The sequence below is a fragment of the Panthera tigris genome, chromosome A2 (genome assembly GCF_018350195.1).
Source record: "Panthera tigris isolate Pti1 chromosome A2, P.tigris_Pti1_mat1.1, whole genome shotgun sequence".
Lineage (NCBI taxonomy): Eukaryota > Metazoa > Chordata > Mammalia > Carnivora > Felidae > Panthera > Panthera tigris.
Window position 1 is genome coordinate 14,445,612 of NC_056661.1, and position 26,803 is coordinate 14,472,414.

The window sequence follows — 26,803 nt, forward strand, 5'->3', positions numbered from 1 at the left end:
ACCTCCATCTCCTCACCCAGAAAATGGGAAGAATGGCACCTACTTGATGGGGTGTCAGTTGGAACACACGGGGATTCTGCCAAGACTGTCAGAAAGGAGACTTTGATATTGAACAAACTGGGGGCCTGGGGGCCTGTACGACCACAGGGATTCCTGAAAGCAGCAGCCCCTGCCCCACACTAGCATGCTGAGGCACCTTGGAGCTGAGTTTGAGGCCAGGCTGGCCCGGCTCCTTCCCCTGTTATTTTGGCTGTTCTCAACTTTTTAACAGCTTGGAGTACCTGATTAGCTCAGTGAGAAGATCATGCAACTCTTGATCTTGGGGTTGTGAGTTTGAGCCCCACATTGGATAGAGAGATTACTTAAAAATAAAACCTTTAAAAATAATAAATATTTTTTAAAATTCTTTTATTTATCTTGAGAGAGAGAGAGAGAGACAGCATGAGTGGGGAGGGGCAGCGAAAGAGGGAGAGAGAAAATCCCAAGCAGATTCCACGCTGCCAGCACAGAGCCCAACATGGGACTCGAACACACGAAGCCATGAGATCATGACCTGAGTCGAAACCAAGGGTCAGACACCTAACCAACTGAGCCACACAGGCGCCCCAAAAATAATAAATTTCTTAACATGCTCATTTTATAATTTTTATGCTTATGATAGCAGTACACACACATTTAGAAAGTTACAAAAAGGTTTCGGTGTTGGCTATAGAAATCTCCTGGCCTCATTGCCCCCTGAGGGTTGAGACAGGGTGGTGAGGCTGCTGATGTGCCTGGGGCTTCCTGAGTTTATCTCTTTAACCCTCAGGAGAATCTGAAGGGTTCAGAAGAGGAAGTAGAGGCGTGGATTTGAGTTCAGGCACCTGAGCCTGTGTGCTTGCCCCCTGCCCAGTGCCATCCACTGACACAGAAGCCCTGTCTACACTGTCAGCCAGGGTGAAATTATGGCAGACTTGCCATTCCATACTCTGCTCCTCCACACTTTCTGAGCACCTGTGTATGCCTTCTGGGCTTTTGAGCCTCATGAACATCTAAACCAGGCAAAAATAGTAAAGAAAGATCAAATAGGGTAAAATAGAACAGTTGTAAATAAAACACATCTCACTGGGGCTGGAGACCACCAGGGACTGCTGTCATCCACTTAATTATCCCCAGAAGTGGCACATTAGGTCCCCATGAACATTGGGGTGGCACAGTCGTCCCAGGAGATGCCAGGGCCCCACAGACTGACTCACCCTCTCTTTTCCAGGGCATTGTTCCTGCTCAGCAAAGGGATGGTAAGTCAAGGCTGGGTGGAGTGGGGCTGGTTGGAGGACATGAAGCCAGGCCCTGCTCACTTGCCATGGTGCAGCCCCCCTTGGGGGCCCAGACCCTCATGTACAGCGGGCTGCAGCAAGGCCGAGGCCCTGGTGCCCCTGCTGGGTTCAGAAGTGAAACTCATTCCAGGTTGTGGGATTTGTGCTAAGGAAGGGGCACCCTGGGTTTGTTTTGTGCCCTCTTTGTGGTGCTGGTGGTCCCCTGGAGGGGGGCAGCCCTGTGCACCAAGGGGTGCTCCCACCACCTGCGTCTCCCTCCCCAGCTGCTGCTGATGGAGCGCAAGTTGCAGGAAGTCCACCCGCTGCTGACCCTCTGTGGACAGATAGTTGAGAACTGGCAGGGGAACCCCATCCAGAAGGAGTCTCTGCGTGTCTTCTTCCTAGTGCTCCAGGTGACCCACTATTTGGATGCTGGGCAGGTACGTAGTGCCTCCCGTGTGAGGGCTGATGGGGATTGAGCAGGCTGTGAGTAGGCTTCCTGCCAAGATGTCACCTCTGTGGTTGCATCCTGTCACTAGCCACACAACATGGCTGTCGTTGAGAGCTCAGCTTCTGCTCCACACCTTGTCATGGTCTGGCACAAGTGCTTTGTCCCTGTGAGCAGAGGGCACTCCGAGAATGGGAGTCTCCTGTTCCCAGCATAATGGCAAGAGTATTTGTGGCGCACACGTCCACTCAGCGCGTGGACAGTCGAAGGCATCTAAGGGCAGTTTGGGAATCCATGAGAATAAACTGAGGATTCTGGCATGGTGCCTGGCACACAGCGGGTACTCAAGCAGTGTCTGTCCACACCCCACCCCCTGCCCCAGCTGATGACGGCTTTATGCCGTTCAAGTAGGGACTGACAGGATCAGCTGTATCCAAGAGTAGACTAATTCTCGTGTGGTCGAGGAGCAGCTGCATTTGTGCGTGGGTGAACGTCTCAGCCTTTTGGGGGTGCTACTCCATCTTCCCCACCCTGTCCTAGTGACCAACCACAGGCAGGACCTCTCTGGTGTCCTGGGAGGCCGCAGGTGGAGCCTAGTGGCTGTGAAGGCCCCAGAAAGTGCCGAGTAGGTGTCTCATTGGTGAAGGGCTTCCTTCGTTCTCCCTCTTGCACCCAGCTGTGCCTGTTGAGCCAAGCACCACACTCAACACATAGAAACACAGAACAGACACTCATGGGGTATTGATGGCTGTGTAAATGGCCTGTGGGGGCCTTGGGACAGGGCTTCGCTGTGCAGAGAGGCCAGTCTGTACAAACCATGGCATCTGCAGGACTCCCAGGTAGCCACTTCCCACCCCCTGGGATAACCAGCTGCCCCAGCCCTGTCCTTCTCTCCTGGGGTTACTACAGGAAAGAAGAAGCGTGATTTGAACAGGGTCTTTGGACAGACTTCTCGCAGGACTTGGTATTGGGCCCAGCACCGGGTGGTGGCCAAGCCTTAGTCCCATAGATGACCTACCTGGTCCTACCATGCTCCCTGAGAGCTGGCTGACCAATCTGGGGGTGGGCTTCCTGCAAGTAGTGAGCATAGCAGGGGCTCCTAGAAGGAGGGGGCTAAAAAGTTGCTGGACAGGCAAGACCTGGTTAGCCGCCACTGTGGGAGCCTTGTGTCCTGAGGGGCCTGGCACCTGGTGGGAGTGGGCACTCAGGCGTGTGGTGCCACTCGCCTGCTCCAGGTGAAGAGTGTGAAGCCATGCCTGAAGCAGCTGCAGCAGTGCATCCAGACCATCTCCACGCTGCACGATGATGAGATCCTGCCTAGCAACCCTGCTGACCTCTTCCACTGGCTGCCCAAGGAGCACATGTGTGTGCTCGTCTACCTGGTGAGTCTCTAGAGGCCTGGGGCCAGGGTGGCTGGGGGGGATGAGGAGAGGGTCACAGTGACCGCTGCTGTCTGGTCTTGTTGCCAGGTGACCGTGATGCACTCCATGCAGGCCGGCTACCTGGAGAAGGCACAGAAATACACAGACAAAGCTCTCATGCAACTGGAGAAGCTCAAGAGTAAGTCTCAGTGGGGCTGTGTTCCATTGGCAGGTTGCATAGCCACAGCGCCCCCTGGTGGGTGGCACGAGTGCCACCTCTTATGCTGGCCTGAAGACTCCAGAATGACAGCAGTGCTGAGCAGTCACCATGAGTCCCTGCCCCATGGGTCTTGTTAACCCAGTAGGAAGATGGGGGCAGTCTGGGATAGGGGCAGAGCAGGCCAAGCCTGGGCTTGATCCTTATTCTGTGGCCAGGAGGGGTCTTGTACTATCTCTGTCCTATCCCCCCACTGCTTAAGATGAGTGTGAGGGTTAGTGGGTCCCCATCAGAGCCTGTTAGGAGTCGGCGGCTGCTTTTGTTATCTGTGCTCAGTGTTGTGACTGAGGATCACACTTGGTGAGACTGGGATGGGAGCTTCAATCTCACTGACCAATAGCAGGCCCTCTAGAGGTCTTGGGTTCTGCCTGGATGCTCAACTGATCCATCTCGTGGGACCCAGGGTCCTGTGACTAATAGAATCTGAGAGCTGCATGTGTCCATGGCTGGCTCAGCACCCCTATTAATCTGTTCATTTGCTTCCTGTGCCCTCATAAGTGCCACTGGGGGAGGAGCCTTCAAGACTGTGGAATCAAAACCCACAAAAATGGCAGTTCTTTCCCTCCAGATGAGTTGGGAAAGGGCTGTGGGTGCTGTCTGGTTCCAGTATGAGGGCAGCCTCTCAAGGAAGCCAATAGCTGGGTTCCCTCACTGCTGCCTGAGGCCTTTTTGCACACTTTCAATCTCCTGGGCTGCAACATTTCTAGAACCATTGTGTCCAGAGTGCTCTTGAGCACTCCCCTAGGTCAGAGTGGAGTGAGGATGGAAGACCAGTCTCCTGGGATTTCTTATTCTTAGAACACTCTGATCACTAAAACCTGGCTCTGAGCCTGTCTCCCCACCTGGAGAAGGAGATGAGCCCCCTTGCTCTTAGGGTGCAGTGGGCACCAAGTGAGGTGACAGAGCTGGTGCTGAGCTGGTGCCCAGCAGAGCAGATGGGCTCAGACCTGGGTTGCCACAGGGCCAGTGTGGTGCGAGGTGGAGGGTGCGAAGTCCCCAGGGAGGCTCTGTGTCAGTCTCCTGGGGTCTCTTCTCTAGCTGTACCTTGAGTGCTCACCCTCACTTCTCACCCCCAGTGCTTGACTGCAGCCCTATCCTGTCCTCCTTCCAAGTGATCCTGCTCGAGCACATCATCATGTGCAGGCTTGTCACAGGACACAAGGCTACTGCACTGCAGGAGGTAATGCCACCAGAGGCCACGCACACGGGTGGGAAAACTACTGGGAGTTTGCCACGTCTCAGAAGTCGTCACATGGGAGAATGTAAATTTGCCCAATGTGTGTCAACAGAATATCCAGGCTTGTTTCACTATAATTTGTTAGTTCATGACCCTGATGGACACAACTAATCAGAGAATATGATACAGAAGTCAAAGGTTCTGGGTACCTGGGTAGCTCAGCTGGTTGAGCCGTCAGACTCTTGATCTCAGCTCAGGGATGTGAGTTCAAGCCGCACACTGGGCTCCGCGCTGGGCATGAAGCCTACTTAGAGAGAGGGGCACCTGGGCTGTGGCTCAGTTAGTTAAGGGTCCGACTTCGGCTCAGGTCACAATCTTGCAGTTTGTGAGTTCGAGCCCTGTGTTGGGCTCTGTGCTGACAGCACAGAGCCTGGAACTTGCTCCAGATTCTGTGTCTCCCTCTCTCTCTGCCCCTCCCCTACTCTCTCCCACTCTCTCTCAGAAATAAACAAGAAAAATTTTAAAAAAGAGAGAAATCACTAGTCCTTTCTCTAAAAGTAGGCATGCCCAGGGAACACGGGGTCTGAGAATTTGGGGTCCCCTGACGGTGATCCTAACACTCCTCCTGCCCTGATCCATAATCTCTGATGCTCATCTTCCTGAGAGGAAGCAGGTGCCCTGAGTAGGTAAGGGTGCTGTATGGCTGAGACACATGGCAGAAAGAGAGGAAGAGGTGGTGGTAATGGACAAGGGTCACCATTCTCGAGGAGGTTGGGCCTGCACTTGGCCCTCACAACAGACACCTTTGCTGGGACTTTGTGCCCAGATTAGAGAAGGTAGGATGTGGGCACACCTGTCGGCTTCGAGGGCCTCCCAAATGCTGCTGGGACACCAGGTCCTGTGTTACAGGCCATGTGACGTTGAGCATGCTCTTTCCCAACAGATCTCCCAGGTCTGCCAGCTGTGTCAGCAGTCCCCCCGGCTCTTCTCCAACCACGCCGCACAGCTGCACACGCTGCTGGTGAGTGCACCAGGCTGCCTGCCCCCAGCCCCATTCCAGTTGGTGATCCCGTGACTGCCACCCCACACAGCATCCAGAATATTTCCGGTGGGCTTCTTTCTGACCAGCATCTTGAGTCTGAGTTGACCTAGGTCCTGGGAGGAGGGAATAATTGAGCGTGCCATCTTTCTGCCTCTTTGCTGGAATAAAGCTCAGATGTAGCTGGCTCAGTCGTCACTTACCAGGCTCCTGTGGGTTTAGTTGTGCAGCCCTGGGGAAACTGGCTTCAGGGCCTCAATGCCTTCTTCTTCCAGGGCCTGTACTGTGTCTCTGTCAACTGCATGGACAATGCAGAAGCCCAGTTCACCACAGCCCTGCGGGTAAGGTGCCGGCCCTCACTCCATGGGGCGGGCGGTGCTTCTCAGTGAGGAGTCGGGTGTGGTCGGTGATGAGGACAGCCTCTGCATGAAACCGTGCCCAGTGGGCCACTCTACAGCATGCAGCTTGATGTGGGTCATGACAGTGACGGGCCGGGGCTTTCCGTGGCAGGATCTGTGCTACTCAGATGCATCAGGGCCGGCACTGGCAGCACAGTATGACAGGAGATAACTGTGGGCAAGGAGGCTTCTGGCTAGCCTTGGGTGGGGCTTCCCCAACTAACCTGGAGGGCGGCCACCAGGGAGAGCCCAGAGCCCACTGGTACCGTGGCCTGTGCAGCCTCTTTCACTCCTGATTCCCAGCCTTCCTGATATCCTGCCAGGTTGGTGTTGGCTCCTGTCACAGCTGAAAATGCAGAGTCACTTGGCAGGGTTCAGGGGATCCCTGGAGCCACCCCAACAGCAGTCCTGGGACACAAAGCTGGGTCTGCCCTCACCCTCCAGCAGCCTGGTTGCACTGGGGGCAGAGGATACCTCGTGCTGCAGGTCACAAGGGAGCTCCGCTGGGGCGATGTTCTTGCCTCTGACAGGTCCCACTGCGCCCTGGGAAAAAGCTGGTGCCACGTCCTCCTTCAGAGACAGCCCCCCGCCAACTCCCAGGTCCGGGAGTTGATAGCACAGTGCCAGGCCCCAGTCTGCCTGCCTTATTCCAGGACCAGATAAGCACATCCCCACCTTGGCCTCTATGTCCTCACAGGAAAAGGAGGCTAGCAACACCTTCCTCCCAGGGGACCGAGGAAGCCCCAAGCAGAGATGTTGGGATGTGGGGGTGGCTGTGTGACTCGGGTAAAATTGCTGGGGGTGCTGCGTGCGCCCTGTCAGATGGGGAGCTCTGCTCTGTCCCTTGTGTCAGTCTCTTTGCTCCTGGGGTTGGGCTCGGCGGCATTGCTGCTCCTCTGAGATGCTCTGTGTGGCTGTGGATGCCGCCACCCCCACTGCTTGTCTTAGCAATGTTTAGGAGCCTCTGGCTGCATGCCAGAGTGTGAGAGTAGATGTGGTGTCCGCTCCCAAGGCCTTCTGGGCCTTTCCATCTATGCCCACTCCTCTGGGCCCTGGTCAGCTTGTGCTGCGGTACCAAGACACCGCCACACAGCGCCCTGTGTTGCCTGCAGTTATCCCACGGCCCCATGAAGTTCTCTCCACCTCTCCCTCCCCATCTTACTTCCCACAAGTGGCTGCTGCTGCTTTGATAGTTTGTGCCTCAGGGAGTCTGCGTGGCTCTCCTACAGGCCACGTGGGAAGTGGTGCAGCCAGGATACACGCTCAAACCCCCTGGCCCCAGACACGTGCTCTTCCTGTGGTCCTACAACAAACAAACCAGAGCGTCTTTGCTCATATCAGAAGACCTTCTGGGCCTCCTTGGCACATGCTGGGGTCCTGTGGGTGGGATCTGCATTTCCTAGGCATCCTCAGCCTCTTGCACAGCTGTGCTTTCTCAGCCCCGCTGGGAACCAGGATCTGGGTAACACTCGGGTCGCTCAGATTGATCCCTCTTTTGACCATTTTTATTTCCCAAGAAGAGCTGGGATCATCGGTCATCTACTACCAGCCATCGGCAGCATCTCTGGTCTCTGACAGTCTCAGCTACCTTCCTGGCATGTCCTCCCCAGGACCAGCAAGTGCTTCTGCTGTGTCAGCCCACACTGGAGTCCCAGGGGTCACTGGCTGTAGTGTGGAAGGAGGGGTTGTCCAGGTCTCAGACCTGAGAAACAAGCAGAAAATGGACTAAAGTGCAGTGTGTTCTCAGGGCAGGATCAGGGGTGGCTGGTTTTCCTTTGTTTCCTGAATTTCTTATAATGGGGATGACAGTTTGATAGTGAAAAGAACTAACAGCTATATGCTCCTGGGATTTAGGAGGCAGGCAAGGGGGGGTATGCCTGAAATGAAAGGAATAAAGTCATTCTAGATTAGTTGCTGTGGAGCACTTGGGTGGCTCCCGTGCCACTGAGTGGCCCTCGTGTGATGTGGCTTTGCCCAGCCTGGCCCTCTAATGCCTATGTGTCCTGTCCTAGCTCACCAACCACCAGGAGCTGTGGGCCTTCATCGTGACCAATCTGGCGAGTGTGTATATACGGGAAGGAAATAGACACCAAGAGGTAGTAGGTGACATGCTTCATGTTTGGTATCTTTTCAGCTCTTATCCGGGGGTGGTGGGGTTGGGGTTGGGGTTGTCCTGGGCACCAGCAGATCTCAGCAACCCCAGCGTTTCCACTCTTCAGCAAGCATCACACTTGTGTCCCCCACAGAGTTGCAAGTGTGGCTGGGGCAGGCCAGGTCTAGGACAGGAATGTTTCCTAGGTAAATAACACTTCTCCGTGTTAAAAATGAGCCAAATTTGAGGTCCCCGAGTGGCTCAGTTGGTTGAGCGTCTGACTTCGGCTCAGGTCATGATCTCACAGTTGGTGGGTTTGAGCCCCGTGTCAGGCTCTGTGCTGCTAGCTCAGAGCCTGGAGCCTGCTTTGGATTCTGTGTCTCCCTCTCTGCCCCTCCCCTACACATACTCCGTCTCTCAAAAATGAATAAATGTTAAAAAAAAATTTTTTTAATGTGCCAAACTTCATTGAGCCCCACAGAAGAAATCCAGTTTATTCTACCCTGAGCTGTCTGTTCTAGAATGTCAGTGAGGCCTCATGGCTTACTTCCGAGGAGCAGTAGCTCAGGCAGGCAGTCCTCTGCACTGTGCTCCTAGGTTATCCTAATGACCCAGCCTCCTAAGGGGTAGGGGATCCCAGGGCTTGTCCTCACAGGAGAGGTGCCCTCACCAGGTTCCCCCTGCAACCCTTAGCCCTGGGATTCCCCCCTCAGCCCTAGGGTCACTGCCTCCCCTCCTAGCTCTGGCATCCTGCCTCCAGAGTATCTCAGATTTAGTTACTTTTCCACCTTCATGGTTTTCATTTTTATCTCTTGTCTATAAAAAGTTTAGCTGACCTCCCAGCTTCTGGGTTAGTTTGGATGCTTTGGGCTGCAGGGAGCAGAGAAAGCCCAGACTTCTCACTCCAGCAGTTAGGAAGCAATGGGCGGGGTCATCATAGGGTCAGGAGTGGCCTCCATGGGTCACACTTGGTGACCCATGGAGGATCTTTGCCCTCTCAGTGTCTGCCTCTTGGAGGTGCTATGGGGACACTGGGAGCAGCTTCAGCCCACTTTGACCCTTGTCCTCTCAGCAGCCAGAGAGGACCTAAGAAGTCAGTCACATGGCTGCCTATCAGAGCCTCCCAGGATCCCTGCATCTCCACATAAAGCCTACCCCCCAACCCACAAGACCCATGTGGGCTGATATTACCACCTCGCTCCTCCACGCAGGGCCCCTCTGACCATACAGAGGCTGAGACTAAGCAGCTGCCCTGACTCTTCCCTCCCCACCCCCCCGCCCCGTCCCCTTCCTCTGACACAGGGTAGGTTGAGGGTGTGAGGACCCCAGCCCTTCACACTGGAGGCCGTGATTCCTGTCGGGTAGGGGGGTGAGGAAGTAGATAGCTCTGTGCAGTCTCCTACAGTGCCCTCATCTGTCCTTGTAGGTCCTGAGCCCTCCCCTCACTCAGGCATGGGATTTGGGGTGAAGTTTGGGTTGGGAAGATGCAAGCAGCCCTAGTCAATTTAGTGGATGTTTGAGGCTGAATTTTCTCATGTTTATGCAAGATGATTCTAACTGACGTTTCCACCACAGCTGTACAGTTTGTTGGAGAGGATCAATCCGGACCATAGCTTCCCTGTCAGGTAGGAAGGCCCAGTGCTGAGTGCCCATTGACCTATTGTCTTATATTTTCTCCGCTCTTGAAGTGGTGCCAGTGCTGGGGGGGACCCAACTGCCCTGTGTATCTGTACCTCTCTCCCCACCCTCTTCCCACTCCCCTTCGTAAACCTGCTGCACTCACAAAAATCCCACCGAAGTGTCACCTGCTCTCTCCCATCAGCTCACACTGCCTCCGAGCAGCAGCTTTCTATGTGCGAGGGCTCTTCTCCTTCTTCCAGGGACGCTACAATGAGGCCAAGTGAGTACCGGGAGAGGACCGGTTGCCCCACGCCCTTCTGTGTTGCTCCCTGACAGTATGTGCCCAAGGGCCTCTGTCCCTAAGAAAGGTGGGCTCTGCTCAGGGCCTTGGGGCCGCTGCTGCCTTTTCCTACCGATGAGGCATCCCCATGGGGCTTTAGCATCTGTTTTTGCATAGGCGATTTCTTCGAGAAACTCTGAAGATGTCCAACGCGGAGGACCTGAACCGGCTCACAGCCTGCTCCCTGGTGCTTCTGGGCCACATCTTCTATGTGTTGGGGAACCACAGAGTGAGTGTCCGGGGCTGGGCCAAGAGGCTGGGGGCCGGCACAGTGCTTACGGACTACCACCCAGCAGCACTTTGCATCCTGTGCTCCTCCATGATTTTATCTCAGTAACCCGCCCACTCCCCACTGCTCCATGAGGCTCTGTGAAGGAAGGGGCACCTTGGCACCATGGGAAGCAGGGCTGGGGGAGCTTTGGATCCCTGAAAGGTGGGTCCGTGAGACAGACGTGCCCAGTGCCATATGCAGGCAGTGGTTAAGCAGAGGCAGTGGTTAGTCAGAGCCCTGTGGGCTGTCCAGAGCTGGCAGGGCTGAGGGCACGTTTCCCTTCTGTATGGTAATACCCGGGGGTGGACAGGTATGTCTTCTCAGCCAGATACCTTAGGCTCCATTTTGCCTAGGGCACCCCATGTTTTCATTCTTACCTAGAATGGCCCCCTGGGGACTGGTCCCCAGTGGGATCAGCCAACTCGAAGTGTCTGAGTCAGATGGAGTATCTGGGGTGTACATCGTCACTTCCTCTTACCTGTAGACCTCATGAGGCGATTCGTTTTTTTAAGATAGTATTTGTTCATGTCATCTAACGTGACCTGTTCGTGATAGAAAGTCTGAGAAGCAAAGAAGGAAGTGATTGCATGTCTTCTGTGTTCTAGCTGTTTCCAGCTGCCTCTGCCTACGCATATGTGTTGTTTTTTAGGCTGTTTCATAATTTGATATCTTGTCTTTTTCTGTACCATCGGGTGAGAGTTTTCTTCGTGGCCACAAGAATTTTGAAGCAGCATCTGCTTCATAGTTTAGTTAGCCTCACTTTAGCTAACACAGGGTATGTGTCTTGGCCCATAGGGGTTCCTCTGATCAAACCCTAGAGCTCCCTAAGAATGAGCATTTTTAACAACCTTGGCCCATCCCACTCCCCACAATCATATGACAAGCACTTGCTGTGGCCCTGCAGCTCAGGTCCTGGTGGCCATGGCCTGAACACTGGGGACGTCACCACCTCCAAAGGAAGAGGACAAGCTTTGGGTTCTCCCTTCAGAGTGCAACTCTGCTCCATCTTGAATACCCTGTCCGCCTATTCCTCAGCCTCTGAGCACACAGAACAGTGGCTTGGTGTGTGTTTAGGGGCCACGTGGGGAACAAGTTCAACATGAGGCACTGCTGAGTGTGGGCTGCCCACCTCATGCCTCAGTGTGGTGATTACCCCGGTGTGTGATTACCCCGTTTTCCAGATGGGGAGATTAAGGTCACGCAGTCCCAAACTGCAGACCCAGGCTTAGAACCAGACCTCACTGGCTCTCATTTGTCTAGAAGTCTCCAGAAGCCACCTTGAATGGGGCAGGGTAAGCAAAGCAGCTTTTCAGCTACAGCTCTGGTTCATGTTTGGGGCAATCCTGGGTCATCTTATAGAACTTTTTTAGGAGCTCCGCTGCTCCCTGTGTGTCTGGGCCTATGTGGAGTGACATGGGACCCCCAAGGACCCTTAGACCCAAGCCTGGCTTCAAGTGGCTCCAGGTCTGAAGGAGACACACCCAGACACAGCCAACTCTACCTGGGCCTGCCAGCCTAGAGTGTCCACAGGCATCATGAGTTCGTGAGCAGCTTCATACAGAGTACCTGTCAGAATCACACATTTTCATACCAGATTCTGTGGGGCCACAAGCTGACATGGGGGAGCTTGCCCAGGAGAACCAACGGGTACTCTCCTTCTGGCAGCTTCCAAACAGAGGCCCAACCCCAGGCCTAAAGGAATACAGTAGTTTTTTTTGTCTTCTGTTGTGCATTCTGAGGTCTTAGAAGGACTTCATTCAGTTTTGAAAAGCTTTGAGACCCACCTGAACTTCCTCTGAGGTACCAGCCATGGGACAGTGTGAAGTCATTGGGCTTTTGTGTCTGTAAGGAGGCGTGTCTCACCCGATCATGTCTGTGCTGAAGCTAGGCTTCAGGAGTTGCTTTTGATGATTTGTAGGTCTCTTGGCTATATGGCACCTGTCTGTCAGCAGCTGTTAGGTAGGGAGTTCTCCCATGTCACCTTGAATCCAGCATTCAGGCCAGCAGAGCTTGTGGTCCCTAGGCTGAGGGGGGTCAGAGCAGTGGTACCAGTCATCGTGGGGTCAGGTATGGGTATTTATGGCCCCCTGTCCACTCTCAGCACATGCTGGGCATTGAGGGGGGCGGGAGTGGCGTTGTACAGCCACTCAGAGTTGGAGAGTTGACATACCCTGGTGTCCCACAGCCCCATGTGTCAGGTAGCTTCCCACAAGAGTGGACTTGTATGTAGCAGAGAAACCTCCCTTCCTCCTTTATCCTTTCGGTCCTCATCACTCCCACCAGAGCAGACTGCTTCCTCCTCCCATGCCCTGGGACCTCTGAATGTGCATTTCTAGTCGGCTCCTGATCTGGGTCCAGAGCTGACTGCTGCCAGTGCCTTTTGTTCTGGTGAGAAAGACAAAAGCATGTAGATTTGTCCATAGCCAACAGTGCCCCAGTGAGGAAGTAGATGCAGAGTTGAAGAGTGAGGGCAGTTTATTTTTTCCTGAGGTGTTGAAGAGTACTTCATTCTCGGTTAGTTGAGTGTCCAACTCTTGATTGTGGCTCAGGTCGTGATCCCAGGGTTGTGGGATTGAGCCCTGCCTTGGACTATGCGCTGAGCATGGCACCTGCTTGAGATTGCCCCTCTGCCCTTCTTCCCTTTCTCTCTCTCTCTGAAAAAAAAAAAAGAAGAAGAAGAAGAAGAGTACTTCAGAGGTCACTTGAAATGGGCCCTGAAGTAGGAGTAGGAGCTTGCTTGCCAGTCAGCAGGAAGAGGGCACAGCCTGGGCTGGGGGTGGTGGGTGGGTCCTAGGCTGTCCTTGCTGCCGGCCCCAGCCCCCACTCCCTTCCCTGGTTGCTCTTGATCAACAGGAGAGTAACAACATGGTGGTGCCTGCCATGCAGCTGGCTAGCAAGATCCCAGACATGTCCGTGCAGCTGTGGTCATCAGCCCTGCTGAGAGGTGAGTACAACAGCCAGCCCTTCCCAGAGATCAGGGCCACTGGGGAGAGCCCAAGCCTAGAAGATACCGGGTAAGCCCTGTTTAGCTTCTGCTTAGACTGGGTCTCTACAGGGCACAGCCCCAATTCCAGCATATACTCAGGCTCCACAGGAGATCCTGTTTGGGGGCAGCAGGCACTGGGCTCAACACAGGATCGGTTCAGTCTCTCCATAAAGCCGTTTCTTGGAGTCTGGGTGAAGAATCGGGCTGTAAGCCCTACCCCTCATTCTTGGTTTCCTTCCCCCTGAATGGCTGTGTCAGTCGTCCATCAGACAGTACTGGCCAGGGTGCTCTGGGTGCCCAGTGGGCTCTCAGCAGCCATCAGCGTTGTTACTGCTGCTCCCCTGTTTACAGATTGTGCTATTAAAGTCCAGAGACTTCCAGGGCCCCCTGGAAGAGACAGAGGACGAGCTGCTCCTGTCTGCAGTGGGCTCTGTGGGCCTATTCAGTCCTCCTGCCTCAGAAGTGGGTGTTGGGTTCCCTGCTCTAGTGAGTTCCTGTGTGCCTAAGGGTTGGCCACGCCCTCCCCGGGAGGGCCAATATCCACAGGGAGCCCTAAGAGCTTACACTGCCCAACCAGCCCTTGTGTCTGTCCGTGTGGGCCACACTGCTCACCCACCTCCCAGAACTTGACTCAGGAACTCAGAAGGGCATGTGTGAAGACTGTTGGCAGGTGGGCTTGCGGATCCCGAGACAGGGCTCAGGGCAGGTGACCTGCCAGGTACATAGGAACCTACTGGTTCGACCTTAGGGCTCTACCCACACCCAAAGGGAGGACATGGGGGTGGTGACAGGGCAAGATGAATCTACCCTGTGTGTGTGTCCCACCCTTAGACCTGAACAAGGCCTGTGGGAATGCCATAGACGCCCATGAAGCAGCCCAGATGCATCAGAACTTCTCGCAGCAGCTGCTCCAGGACCACATTGAGGCCTGCAGTCTCCCTGAACACAACCTCATCACGGTATAGGCACTGGGTTTGGGGAGGCAAGATGGGGGTGCTGGTTGGCTCCTCGGGTCCTACTTACCCGGCCTGAAGCACCCAGGGGGCTTGTTCCCTGAGGAGGGACGTACACGCTTGGCTGCCATCTCCTTGCACGTCTCCCAATAATCCCTAACTCAGCCTCGCCTCAGGAGCGCCCTCAGATCGGGAAGACAGCAGCAGTCACCCGAGTGGGTGATGTAGGGTGCTTCCCAGGGGCTCCGCTGACTCACGTGTGGAGGACAGAGGGCCCTGGCTGGGCGACCAGCCCAAAGAGGGCAGCAGTCCAGGGCAGACACGCAGCCCATTACACCCCTGCTCCTCGCCCGTGTGTTCTCTCCTCTCTGCAGTGGACGGATGGCCCACCTCCCGTGCAGTTCCAAGCTCAGAATGGACCCAATACGAGCCTGGCCAGCCTCCTGTGAGGCTCCTGAAGGGAGCCACCCAGCTTCTCGGGGACTCTGTGGGGTCCAGTGTGTCCCCTACTTCCATCCAGATGGCACTTGAGCTTTCCTTGGAGGTGTGCTGGAGTGTGTGTCCCCAGGCTTCCTTCCTGACTGTCTCCAGAGCTTCCAAGTCCCTATGGAGTGTGCGGTGCCGATTCCGCCCTCCCAGGAAGGGCTGGCCAGCCATTCCCACCGTGTAACAAGACCCCCAGTGCTGAGGCTTGCAGGTGGGATATTGGAGCCAACTTTCCAGAGCCATCTTTTAAAGTGGACTTGAATTGCCAGTTCTGCTTCCACGTCTGAGTCACGCCTTTAAGGGAACGTGTCTGGGCAGGGGACTGGGGTGCCAGTTGCCAGGGTGGGTGGTACCACTGGTGCATTGCCACATGACTTCCATCGCCTGGGCCTCCGTGCCTGGCTGGAGTGTTTCCTCTGCTCACAGCAACTTCCAGAGCCCAGAGGCAAAACGCCAGTTTCTGCCCCAAAATTGGAGGGAAGAAGTAATGGCATGTGTCAGGGACAAAAATGCACATCCCACCATGACACTTGTCCCAGCTTGCCTTTCTGTCCAGTGTCCTCCCCGCCCCCATCTGACAGCCAGGGCCTCTGATCGGGAACCCTGGAGGACCCAGGAGCTCGGCTTCCAAACATCTGTACCTTGACTGGATTCAGTGTCCAGCCATGGAGGTGCACATTCTTGTAGACACGGGTGTGCATGTGTGTGTGTGTGTGCGTGTGTGGTGATTCACAGAGCTGGAGCTGGGGGCTGAGACTCTTAATGTGTGCATCAGCTACCTTCCCCCGCCAGCATCCATGCTGCTGGGCAGGAAGCAGAGGAGAAGGGAGGGGACCCTCCTTAGCCCACCTCAGGGTGCCCGAAGGAAGAAGGGCCTTGCTTCCTGGCAGCTCTGTGGTGTCCGCAGACGCCTGGAGCTCAGCTGGCGAGCAGACAGCGGTTCCCCTGGTCCCTCGCCCTGCTCTCAGGAGGGAGGATGAGGTGACCTGCCTGCCTTGGGTCTTGGGACAGCATTGAAACCTCTTCCTGAGCTGGACCCCAGGAGGCTCTGCCAGGCTCAGACAACCGTGCTCAGTTCTGTGCTCCTCTTGGATAGTCGAGGAGGTACCCCAGCGGTGATGGTGGCATTGGGGGCAGTCGAGGTAGCCACCTCCTCCAGCTTCCGGTGCCTGGAAGCGGTGCCTCGAAGCGCCTCCCCAGAGGAATGGTGAGTGGTCTTGCTAGTCAGGGTGGCTTGTTAGTTTGCATCTTGTTACCCTTGCACTGTGAGGGCTGCTTCTCGAAGCCTCAGTGTCTGACAGAAGGAACACTGGGATCACTCAGGTCAGCTGCTCAGGCCCTGAGGCCTGGGTGTGCCTTAGCCACAAGCAGGGCTGTCAGCAGACCTCCCTGCGCTGGGCCACTGCCCTTACCAGGCCAGCATCAGGCCCTTGCTGCCCACGTGGGAAGCCAGTGACAGGCGTGCAAAGTGAACTGCTGGTTGGAGGCATGGGCTGGCCGGGACTTGTCCTATAAGGACCCACCATCTCTGTGGCATCCTGGATCACTCAGGAGAGCCTAGCACTGTCCCATGCTGCTCAGGGCCCCCTTTCTGGCTGACCCTCCCGGGCCCATGAGGCCTACAAAAGAGGGTATGACATGTGGCCACAAGTTGTCCTGTCCTGTCTTCTTCCCCCCTCAAGGGTACCCTCTAGGCCCTCCCCTCCACCCAAGGGACAGAGCCCCCTCTTACCATGAGCTGCCCCTGTTGGCCTGGACCCCGCACTGTATGACCTCTCGAGACCCTCATTACTTCTTCAATCACACTGTACATGTTTGTCTCTTCATATTTATTTAAGCCTTTCTTTGCTTCTAGAGCATTTTTTTATGTAGAGCAGTTGAAATAAGAACCTCAAAACTTAACATCTGTTCTGATGTTAAAGTATGTTTAATGACCACCCTGTTATCTATGTTCATGTAAAGTTAAGGATAAGTTTTTATGTTTACAGCTAAGAATTCAGTACTCCATGTTTAATATTCCACTCTAGCTTTATGGAAGCCAGACTGCGTGTACATGCATTTATGCGCGTGCAAGCTTGAACTTTCCCTTTGCTGTAGCATCTTTTGGTTACATAAAGCTGTCATAGTACTTTCTTGTGAGTCCGAATTGAGTGCCTCTCAGTTTTTCACTCAATCATAAGAGTTTAAGACAGGCAGCAAGTGATCACCCAGGGAGACCGTACACACTCATAGCTAAGTATTCAGAAAAAATACAAAAAAAATAGATAAGTGAAAAGTCCAAGCCTTTCCGTGCACAGCGGTGCAAGGGAGGGAGCAGCAGAAAGATTCCTGTTGGCAGGTAAATTACTGAAAGCTGGCCAGACTCTTGTGTGCCCCTTCCACTCCCTCCTGTGGTCCTCAGGGTCTGGGGGCTGGTCCAGGAGATGCTGGGTTCCGGGTACACACGCTGCTGCCTCCACTGCTGGGTCTTTGCAGTCACCCGTGGGTGAAGCGAGGGTCCTCTCCCTGGGGTAAGAACTCCACCCCACTTATTGGGAACACTGGCAAGGAAATCAGATAAGGGCTGCCTGGTGCAGTGGGTCGCATTTGTTGATTGCATTGTCTCTGTTCTGTTAAGGGTTTTTAAGAAGTATGTTTGGCATAATGTCTTTTAATGGGTTTGTAATATCTTCTGGTTTTAGCAGCCTGTAACTTCAGCTGGTGCTTTTAATCAGGAAAAAAGTTTTTGTAAATACAAAACATTGTTTAAAAGACGTAACCATAGAACATAGCTTCCCGTTTTTGGATTTCTTTTCCTATATATTCAAAGTAAAATAATTTGCAGGAGCCATCACTTGCTTTGTCTTTGTCGTGTTATCTGTCCCTTGTGTGCACTACTCCAGAGATGGGCTCTCCCCCTCTGGCCGGGCTAGCAGGGCCACTAGACGAGTGGGCATCGGGGAGTTCTGCTAACCAACAGGTGTGAGGATGCGAAGCCCCATCCCCTGGACTGGAGGACCTAGTGGAAACCTGAGTCTTCTCTTCTACCGATGATGTTCCTCCAGAACAGCCCCACCTGGAGGAGAGGGGACCCCATAGACATCCAACATTTGGTCCACAGCGCCACCTGTGCCTCCCTGGCTCTTACCACAGACGTACTTGATTATTCACCTAGTGTCCTATTTCCTGTGTTCTTAGAAAACACAGGGTTTGGGATTGTTTTTTGTTTTTCAATTTTTCTTCTCTTTTTTGACATGAAAGTCACATAAAATTAGCCATTTAATGTGTACAATTCAATGGCACTAAGTACATTCACGGTGTTGTACAACCAACACTTGTCTAGTTCAAGAACATTTTTTTATCCCCTCAAAAGGAAATACTGTCCCCATTAACTCTCAATCCCATTCCCCCTCCCCCAACCCCTGGCAGCCACTAATCTGCTTTCTGTCTCTGGATTTGCCTGTTCTGGACATTTCATATAAATGGGATCATACACGTGGCCTTTTGTGTCTGGCTTCTTCCACCCAACGTATCTTCAAGGTTCGTCCACATTGTAGCATGAACCAGAATTTCATTCCTTAAAGCTGAATAATATTCCACTGTATGGATGGACCGGTTTGTTTATCCATTCTTCCGTCGATAGGTGTTTGGGTTGCTTCTTCCTTGTGGCTCTTGTGAGGAGTGCTGCTGTTGTGGATGTCCCCTACACATTTTTGTTTGAACACGTGTTTTTGATTTTCTCGGGTCGTGTCTTGTTCTTAACGTGCAGGGATGGTGCCTGGCTGCCACCCACACTGTGTCAAGGCCCTCGTGTTGGTCTCATCACTATGCTCCACAGTAACGCCAAGGTGGTCTCAACTGCTCCCTCCTAGGAGCATGTCTGAGCTTTCTTTTGGGCCATGGTCCCAAGGCGGGACCACACAGCCCCGCCAGGAAGAACTCCCCACTGCAGCACGGTGGCCCCCACCACCCCCATTGTTGACGCCTGCCCCCCTCTGCTCCATCCCCAACAACCCAGCCATAAATGGCTTTGTCACTTGGGGTGGACTCTGCCTGCCCTATCGTTGGCTTGGACGTCGTTTTTTTCCACCTTGAGCCTCCCAGCCTCTCTGCAGGAATCACGACCTGAGCCCACCCAACCAGAGCACAGCCACAAATCCACCAGGTGACAAAACTACCCGCCAGCAGACACGTGGCCACCAGCTGGGAGTGAATCACATGCGACTAGCAAGCCGGTCCCGAGATGGCCACTGTTTCACGGGAAGTAGGCTCATTTGGGTGCTGCAGCACAGCGCCCTGGTTGAATAAACCACTTCCCAGAGAATTTTCCCCAAATTGCCAGATAACGATGAACAAAGAATGGCTGCTGGAGTCCTAGATTTGGGGGGAACCTCTCAGGTAAAGCCAGGCGGGCTCCCGTCAGCAAAACTGGTCAGCACAAACGGACACGGTATGGAGAAGCTCTGCGGGGGTGAAGGACACACTTGGGACGTGGATGACCGACACAGCCAGGAAGCGGTCACAGGAGGAGGGGGAGGACGGGAGTGGGCCTCACAGAGGCCAGCGGGTGGCGAGGGCAGCTGGCCCAAGCACTGAGTGGCCAGGGTAGGGGGTCACTAGTTGTCCTTCCACACACACCCCCGTCCTCAGACATCCTGCCTGTCACTCCACCCATTCCTGGCCATCTCCACCGCCCCTCCCCAAGTCACAGTCACATCTCCCACCTGGATATTGTCCAGCCTCCTCCCTGAATGATCCTGGAACATTCTGCGCTTGCTCCCACCTGTCCCCATGCCAGGGGCACTCTCCCTGCGGCTGCTCCGCTCAGCAGCCCGGCATCAGCCAGGAATGTCCCAGTTCGGGCCCGGCACATGTCAGCAAGTCCGCAGGACAGCCCCAGAGGAAGAGCACAGGCAGGACTGGCAGGTGCCACTGTGGACACCTGCCTACGTTGTCCGTGGGTGTCAGCATGCTCCGTCCCTGTGTCTGGGTCGCCCCACCCCCCCCCCCCAGAAATGCCAACAGGACCCTACTATACGGCAGGGGGGTACGAACTTCACACCCCCAGGCCAATGCACACTGGGGGTTCTGGGAATTGAAACGTTCATGGTGTATGTTGGCTTCCCCCTTTGACCTAGCTGAGTGTGTCGGGTTGACGTTTCCCCACAAAGAAGGCTCTTCAAGGAGAGGCAGGTAGCCCTGCCTCTATGGTCCCTCCCGTCTGTCCGGCATCTGACATGGCTTCCTTGATTTGAACGATGTTGGTAAACCCCAGTCAGCTCAAAGTTGTCAACTGGATACAAGAGGCCAAAGTGCTACTGGGGTCAGAGGAGGGTGGGCTGTACACTCCACCTGGGCCAAGGGACGGGCTGGGGGGCGAGGGAGCTCCACTCCCTCATCCCCCATCCCCTCTAAGTGCTGCTTCCGGGCCCCAGAGGGCCAGGGGAAGGGGAGGGGGAGCATTGCCGAAGAGTTTAAAAGCTCATTTCACCCCAAAGTCATGCTCACGAAGTGAGCCTACAACGCAATTGGACGGGAAAATTCCGTGTTAATTTGACTTCCTTACTACTTTGATATTTTGGGTGCTTTTTTCAAGGATCAGAAAAGAGTTCAAAAGACTATTGTAGCGTTGCTGTGTGAGAAATACAAGACCCCCCAGTACATTAACAGCTGCTACAACGAACGTCATTTTTTTAAAAATCACAGTGTTCTTCCGCTAGATTAGGAGTTTGTGAGCGAGAGAGCACCGTCTGCCCCATCCCCGTCTCAGAGACGCTGAAAAGCTCTCCGAGACACAGCTCTCCAGAGACGGGCCACTTCGTCAGCGTGTGTTTGTTTTGCTTTGAGTGCCCTTCCTGACCACGAATCCGTATACGTAGCGTCTGTGCAACATGGAATCCAAGCTCCGCGTGCATCCATGGAATCAGGCAGACTCGGTCCAGAGTGAGTGTGTGCTCCCGAACAAGTTCTGCTGCCGTAGAGCTCTGCTCGCACATGCTCCCCTAAAGGGTTAAGTACAAACTGCTCAGAAGTATCACTTTGAACCGGAAGCGTATCTCCCACTCTGTCTTCATCGGCATGTGTCACCAGTTGCTGTGGGCAGCTCGGGCTGCTCCATCCTCTGCCACCAGGGGGCACGGCGGCCTGAGCAGTGTCCCCACCTGGTAGAGCCGACTGGAGTCCCGGCTGCAGCTGGGAAGGATGGGCTGGAGGTTACCAGTCCCCGGCGAGGCCAGGCCTTGTCCTCGTTTGCGGGGATGTGGAAGAGCCTCCCCCACAGGGGCTCTCGGTTCCTCTCCTGTATCCTGTGGGATCGGGGATGCTGACCCCCAGGGTTCTTCAGGTATTAGGGCTACCCCATTCCCTCATTTACTTGCCAAACATTGATTTGGTATCTACTCGCTGCTGGGTGCTGGGGCCACAGCAGGACCCATATCAGGCAAAGTCCCTGTCCTCAGGGAGTGGACATTCTACCAGGAGTCTGACAATGGGCCTCAAGTAGGAGTGAGCCTCGTCCCACTTGAGAGAGGAGAGCAGCACCCTGTAGGACGGTAAACCAGGGGACAGGTGGGAGGCACAGTGACGGCACAGAGGGGAGACCTCCCTCAACCAGCCAGTCAGAGCCGGCCGGCGTTTCAACTTCTGCGACGCAGACACCAGGACTGTCTTGGAGAGGGCGTGGACCGGCCCTCCTGCCCGGCTACTCAGAAGAGGGTACTGGGCGGGCACTGGGGCTGCCAGCCCTCCTATGGCACTCTGAAGAGCAGGGGCTGCCACCCACAGCACCCTGAGTACAGCTGACGCTGGGCCATATCCAGGAGGACACTGATGGATGGAGAAAGCGGCCGAGCCCCCATTTCCAGAAGAAAGATCAAGTCCCTGGGTCCCCTCAGGTCCTTCTCCCCCCCCACCACACTCACGCCTATCTCCCAGAAACAAACGGGGGGTGGGGATGACGCAGACGGGGCCAAATGTTCATGGGGGGGTGGTCGGATAGTGACAAAAACAAAATGGGGTCACTGACCCTCCCCCCCCTTGTATAACGCGGACGCCAACAGCAGGTGGTGGGGGTCAGGGCATTCCGGACATCACCACAAACCGACCAGAGCAGACGCCTCAGTGCCAAGTTCCTTATCCAAGTGCTCCTAACACCCAGCCCAGCAGCTACCACACTGTTTCCTGAGCTGCCCCCCCCCCAAGGGAAAGGGAATTCATCTCTTGAAGAAGTTCTTCCTGCCTCCAGAACATTCCTCTGCCTTCTGGTGCCAACAGAAGGAAGTCCCAGCTGGGCCACACCCAAATCCCTCATTCACAGGATCTGTTTCTCCCTCTCGGCATCTAGTTCTCCTCGGACCCAAAACCTTAAGGAGATTATTTTCCAGGGATTTTTTACCCCTCCCCGACCGTGTCCTGAAATGGTCACGGGCCACACTTGTGGTTGGCCTGGTTACGGGACACCCACACCTTACCTTGGTGATCACAGCCAGTGAGGACAGTGGGTGAGTGCTGAACACACTCCCGTTCCGTCTCTTAACTCTCGCGAAAAAGGCCAGAACCTAGATCCATCGGAGACACAGGAGACAACACGATACGCGTTTGTGATGCAGGGAACACCAGAGGCATTCCGATGAATGCTATGTGGCCATTTAACAAGAGTCGGGGGACCCAAAAGAATCAGCGGTTCAGGTTCACAGCTTGGGGCCAACGTGGATTTTTGAAGCTCGTTCATCTCTCTCTCCCAAGGCACGCCAGATTCTCACCTTTATTTATTTATTTTTTTTAACGTTTTATTTATTTTTGAGACAGAGAGAGACAGAGCATGAACGGGGGAGGGGCAGAGAGAGAGGGAGACACAGAATCGGAAGCAGGCTCCAGGCTCTGAGCCATCAGCCCAGAGCCCGACCCGGGGCTCGAACTCACAGACTGCGAGCTCGTGACCTGAGCCAAAGTCGGCCGCTTAACCGACTGAGCCACCCAGGCGCCCCAGATTCTCACCTTTATATCTGACCAGCTCCTCCAAAGGCACCAGGCTGTGGGGTCACGTGGCGTGGACTACGCGAACCCGGACTGACTCCTAGCGGTGGCCTGGCACATGGCAGATTTCTGCCATTCTGTCCATCACTGATCTGCCATTCAAGTCTAACTGGGCGTCGTATGTTTTCATTTGTTAGGTCTGGCCACCCTGGAGGCTCAATAAGATCTTTGAATAAAGGAAGTGTAGGCCTGAAATCAGAGAGCTGGAAGATTACGGAATCCAAATAACGAGAATTTTACTGGTGGGAAACAGAGCTCACGGTGCCTTGCAGGATGGTTCCTTCTTCCCATCAGAATAAAAGCTCACCTCCTCCCAGCCTCTCCCACCTCATCCCTGCGCACAGGCTTGCCGGCCACTCTCTGTCCCGTACTTGGTGCCACCTCAGGACGGTGGCACCTACTATTCCCCTCTGCCCAGAAGGCTCGTTTCCTGGGTCTCCGCTCAAATCCGCCTGCTTGCAAGCCCACGGCTCCTGCCTTGGCCAGTCACTGTGTCACACCCTTGACTACTTTTCATCCTCATCATCGGTAGTTGAAATTACCTCGCTCGCTTCTCTGTCAGTCTGTCCCTTCCCACTCGACTCGCTCACCACAGCATCCAGACAGGTGATCACAGGCCTCTGAGTAGCGATGGGTGACAACTCCAACGGGGAACCTGGGCCTTATGCTGAAGTTCCTACCCCAACCCCATCTCTCCCTATGCTCCTAGCTCCTGGCTCTCAGCATCGCCTGGAGCAGGAATGAAGGTTTCCAAGACCAGGTGGTTCTAGGGAACTCCTAGATTAGTAAGATTAGTAAAATTAGTAAGAAGGTAAGTTAGTCTCTAAAGCTAGGCAAAAGTTGTGGTTCAGGTTTTCCCAACCCAGGACATGTAGAAATAAATACCCCTGCTCCAGCTATCCTAGGAATTCTCCCCTCCTTGGAAGGCCCCAGTGCAGGGGCTTCTAGAGCTTTCTCTGGCGGACAGCAGGCTGCTTCGTTCTCAGGAACATTCTAGAGGCTGGAACCAACCCCCCACCCCCAGGACAGTTCTGAATCACTAATTGAGGTTGGTTACTTGAGTCTGTGGTGAGAAGCATCACTTGCCAGACCACTTGCTTTCAATTTAAGAGATCAGAGCCTATGGACTGACTGTCTGTGTGTGCACAAAATCAAAAGTGGGCCTCGTATGTCTGCATATGGACTGGAACCCCCCGGGAGGGACATGAAAGAGCCTGATGTCACAGCCTGTGGGCAAGGAGACAGGAGGCCTGAAATTTGGAGTGAGAGAGAGAGAGATGCCTCCTCCTGGTGCCTTTGTCCTTGAACAAATGAGTGAACTTTTGAAAGATTAAAACCAAAAGAACAAACTAAGGTGGAGGCACTACGTGTCCTCTTTCATGCCAGGCCATCCTTGAAATGCTCACCTTGCCATCTGTCCACTGCCAGCCCCGTGTAGGTCTGCAGGGGAAAGAGAGGAGACTCTGTGCTGCACAGATCTGTTTCTATAGTATTTACATGTCTGGGGGGAAATCTCTTTCTCCCGGCTCTCTTGTCTATGCTTCGGCAACAATCCAGAAGGAAATTCTCATGAAGAAGCCCAGAGCCTTGGTGATCAGATGTGTCAGAGGCTGAGCAACAGGAAGGACAAGCCTGGCCCAGTCTGGGTGGAAGCCAAGGCAGGGAGCCCTGATGGCCGGCTGCTTCCCCACAGACTGGCCCAAAGGCCTTAACATGGAGGACGGGGGCAGCTCAGCAGTGACAGGGAAACTTCTTTCGCTAAGGCACATGTGAGACCTTTAGGGCATGATTCCTGAGTGCTCAGATCTCCTTGGGGACTGCCGAATTCCGCCCAAGACAGGAGTCCAAACCCCGGATCCCCAAACTGCCTGTTCTGCTCCTGGAGTTTAAATGACCATGAAGGTACAGTGAATTTCTGGCCTTTAAGACTCAGTCAGGCTCAGCCCAGAGAGCGGCTTGGTCCTTGCTTTGTTGTCGAGCTAAGTTGTACCCTCTCTGCGTACTCCTCACTTGGGAAATGTAGGAGGTGGACTAGCTGATGTCTTAACTTCTTCTCTGGGATATCCAACATAGGATTATCTACGCGAAGAGGGGACACAGAGGGGAGAAATGAAGAGGCATTAAGAAATTGGGGGTGACTCAAGAATTTAATGTTTATAGGTAATTGACCATGGGTAGATTAACTGCTTGTGTGTATTTATTATGTGTATATTGAGGAATGCGGTTCTATTCTCTGGGAATATATTATGTACTAGAGATAAAAAAAGAAAGAAAGAGGGAGGCCTGGGTGGCTCAGTCCATTAAGCGTCCGACTTCGGCTCAGGTCGTGATCTCACGGTTCGTCAGTTCGATCCCTGCGTCGGGCTCTGGGCTGATAGCTCAGAGCCTGGAGCCGGCTTCAGATTCTGTGTCCCCCTCTGTCTGCCCCTCCGCTGCTTGCACTCTGTCTCTCACATTGTCTCAAAAATAAATAAACGTTAAAAAAAAATTTTTTTTTAATGCACAAAAACTAAAGGATTATAAACAGAAAACGTTAGTCACCAACACACTCATGGCCTCCGCAGGTGGAAAGCCTTGGCTGGAGTCGGGGATTTCGATCTTCACTCTGGAGCTTCCTGCCTCTCCATGCTGCAGCCTGAAGAGCTGTGACCACGCCCGGCTCTAGTTTGAGGTGGCCGGGAGGACTTTGGGGAGAGAGCAGACAATTGCAAAGATTTCAGGATGGGAATTCCGACCTAGGTTCTGGTTTTGTTTATTTGTGACCCTGGCCGAATAAAAAACCCTGAACCTCAGCTGTATCCCCTCCCAAATGGGGCACTATTCCTTGACCCCATGCAACTACTAAGAGAGGGAGATGTAGTGAGGGAGGCAAAAGCTGGCTTAGCCAAGGGCAGCATGCTGAACCAGCCCTTTCAATCATAAACAACGTTCTACCGACTGTGAGTTCACCAAGATGTTGATGGGTGTTCTGAGAATAAAAGAAAACAGATCACATGGTCAAGGAAGTTTACAATATACCACAATAACACCCATTATCAATAGTAAAGGTTTAGCAAAATCCTGTAGCTGACAAAATAATTTAACAGAGAAATTAATCGTAGAATCCCTATTGATATCTTGAGACATTCTAATGTCCCATGGAGTCCAGAGAGGGGCATTTTGTGCCGATTAATGTATCCCCACGGGGGATACATTCCAAGACACCCAATGGATGCCTGAACCCACAGATAGTACTGAACCCTATATATACTATGGATTTTGCTATATATACATACCTAAGATAAAGTTTAATTTATAAATTAGGCACAGCAAGGCACAATAACTAATAATAGAATAACTATAACAATACAATGTAATAAAAGTTAAGTGAATGTGGTGTCTCTTCCACATTCTCCCAAAATATTTTATTGTATTGTACTTAACCCTTCTTCTTGTGATGATGTGAGATGGTAAAATTCATACACGATGAGATGAAGTGAGGTGAAGGACGTAGGGACTGTGACACAGCATTGGGTTACTGTTGACCTTCTGACAATACCTCAGAAGGAGGATCGTCTACGTCCAGACCATCATTTGCCCACGAGTAACTGAAACCACGGAAAAGGTGTGGATAAGGTGATACTGCTGTGAGGCATCATTCCAGAATGACGCATCCCAGGGAGAAACTGGAGTGAAGGGAGGGCCACAGGAGGACTCTGAATGCCAAGCTAAGATTCAACCTTCGGTGCTGAAAGTTTCAGAAACATCTTCTTCTTAATCACAAAAGCAATACAATACCAGCCTCCTTAAAAATGGAAGTTTTTGGGGGGCGCCTGGGTGGCTCAGTCGGTTGAGCGGCCGACTTCGGCTCAGGTCACGATCTCGCGGTTCGTGGGTTCGAGCCCCACATCGGGCTCTGTGCTGACAGCTCGGAGCCTGGAGCCTGTTTCGGATTCTCTCTCTCCCTCTCTGCCTCTCCCCCACCCACTCTCTCTGTCTCTGTCTCAAAATAAATAAGTAAATTTAAAATAAAAAAAGAACTCTCCAGAGATTTAAGAGCTTTCAGCC

At 53.7% G+C, this 26,803-nt stretch overlaps 1 protein-coding gene across 2 annotated transcripts in view; it reads left to right on the forward strand.

The window, feature by feature from the left end:
• MAU2 (MAU2 sister chromatid cohesion factor) overlaps positions 1–17,576 on the forward strand; it is a 30,659-nt gene extending 13,083 nt beyond the window's left edge. The window contains exons 6-19 of one of the 2 annotated variants that reach the window (XM_042978688.1): positions 1,250–1,277; positions 1,580–1,735; positions 2,979–3,125; positions 3,213–3,303; positions 4,458–4,561; positions 5,502–5,579; positions 5,873–5,938; positions 8,008–8,094; positions 9,663–9,712; positions 9,910–9,987; positions 10,165–10,276; positions 13,172–13,262; positions 14,136–14,263; positions 14,632–17,576. In XM_042978688.1, the coding sequence (XP_042834622.1) occupies positions 1,250–1,277; positions 1,580–1,735; positions 2,979–3,125; positions 3,213–3,303; positions 4,458–4,561; positions 5,502–5,579; positions 5,873–5,938; positions 8,008–8,094; positions 9,663–9,712; positions 9,910–9,987; positions 10,165–10,276; positions 13,172–13,262; positions 14,136–14,263; positions 14,632–14,706 (1,291 nt within the window). In that variant the 3' untranslated portion in view covers positions 14,707–17,576. The remainder of the gene's footprint in view (positions 1–1,249; positions 1,278–1,579; positions 1,736–2,978; positions 3,126–3,212; positions 3,304–4,457; positions 4,562–5,501; positions 5,580–5,872; positions 5,939–8,007; positions 8,095–9,662; positions 9,713–9,909; positions 9,988–10,164; positions 10,277–13,171; positions 13,263–14,135; positions 14,264–14,631) is intronic. The other variant, XM_042978689.1, reaches the window with a different exon arrangement.
• The last annotated feature ends 9,227 nt before the right edge of the window (positions 17,577–26,803 follow it).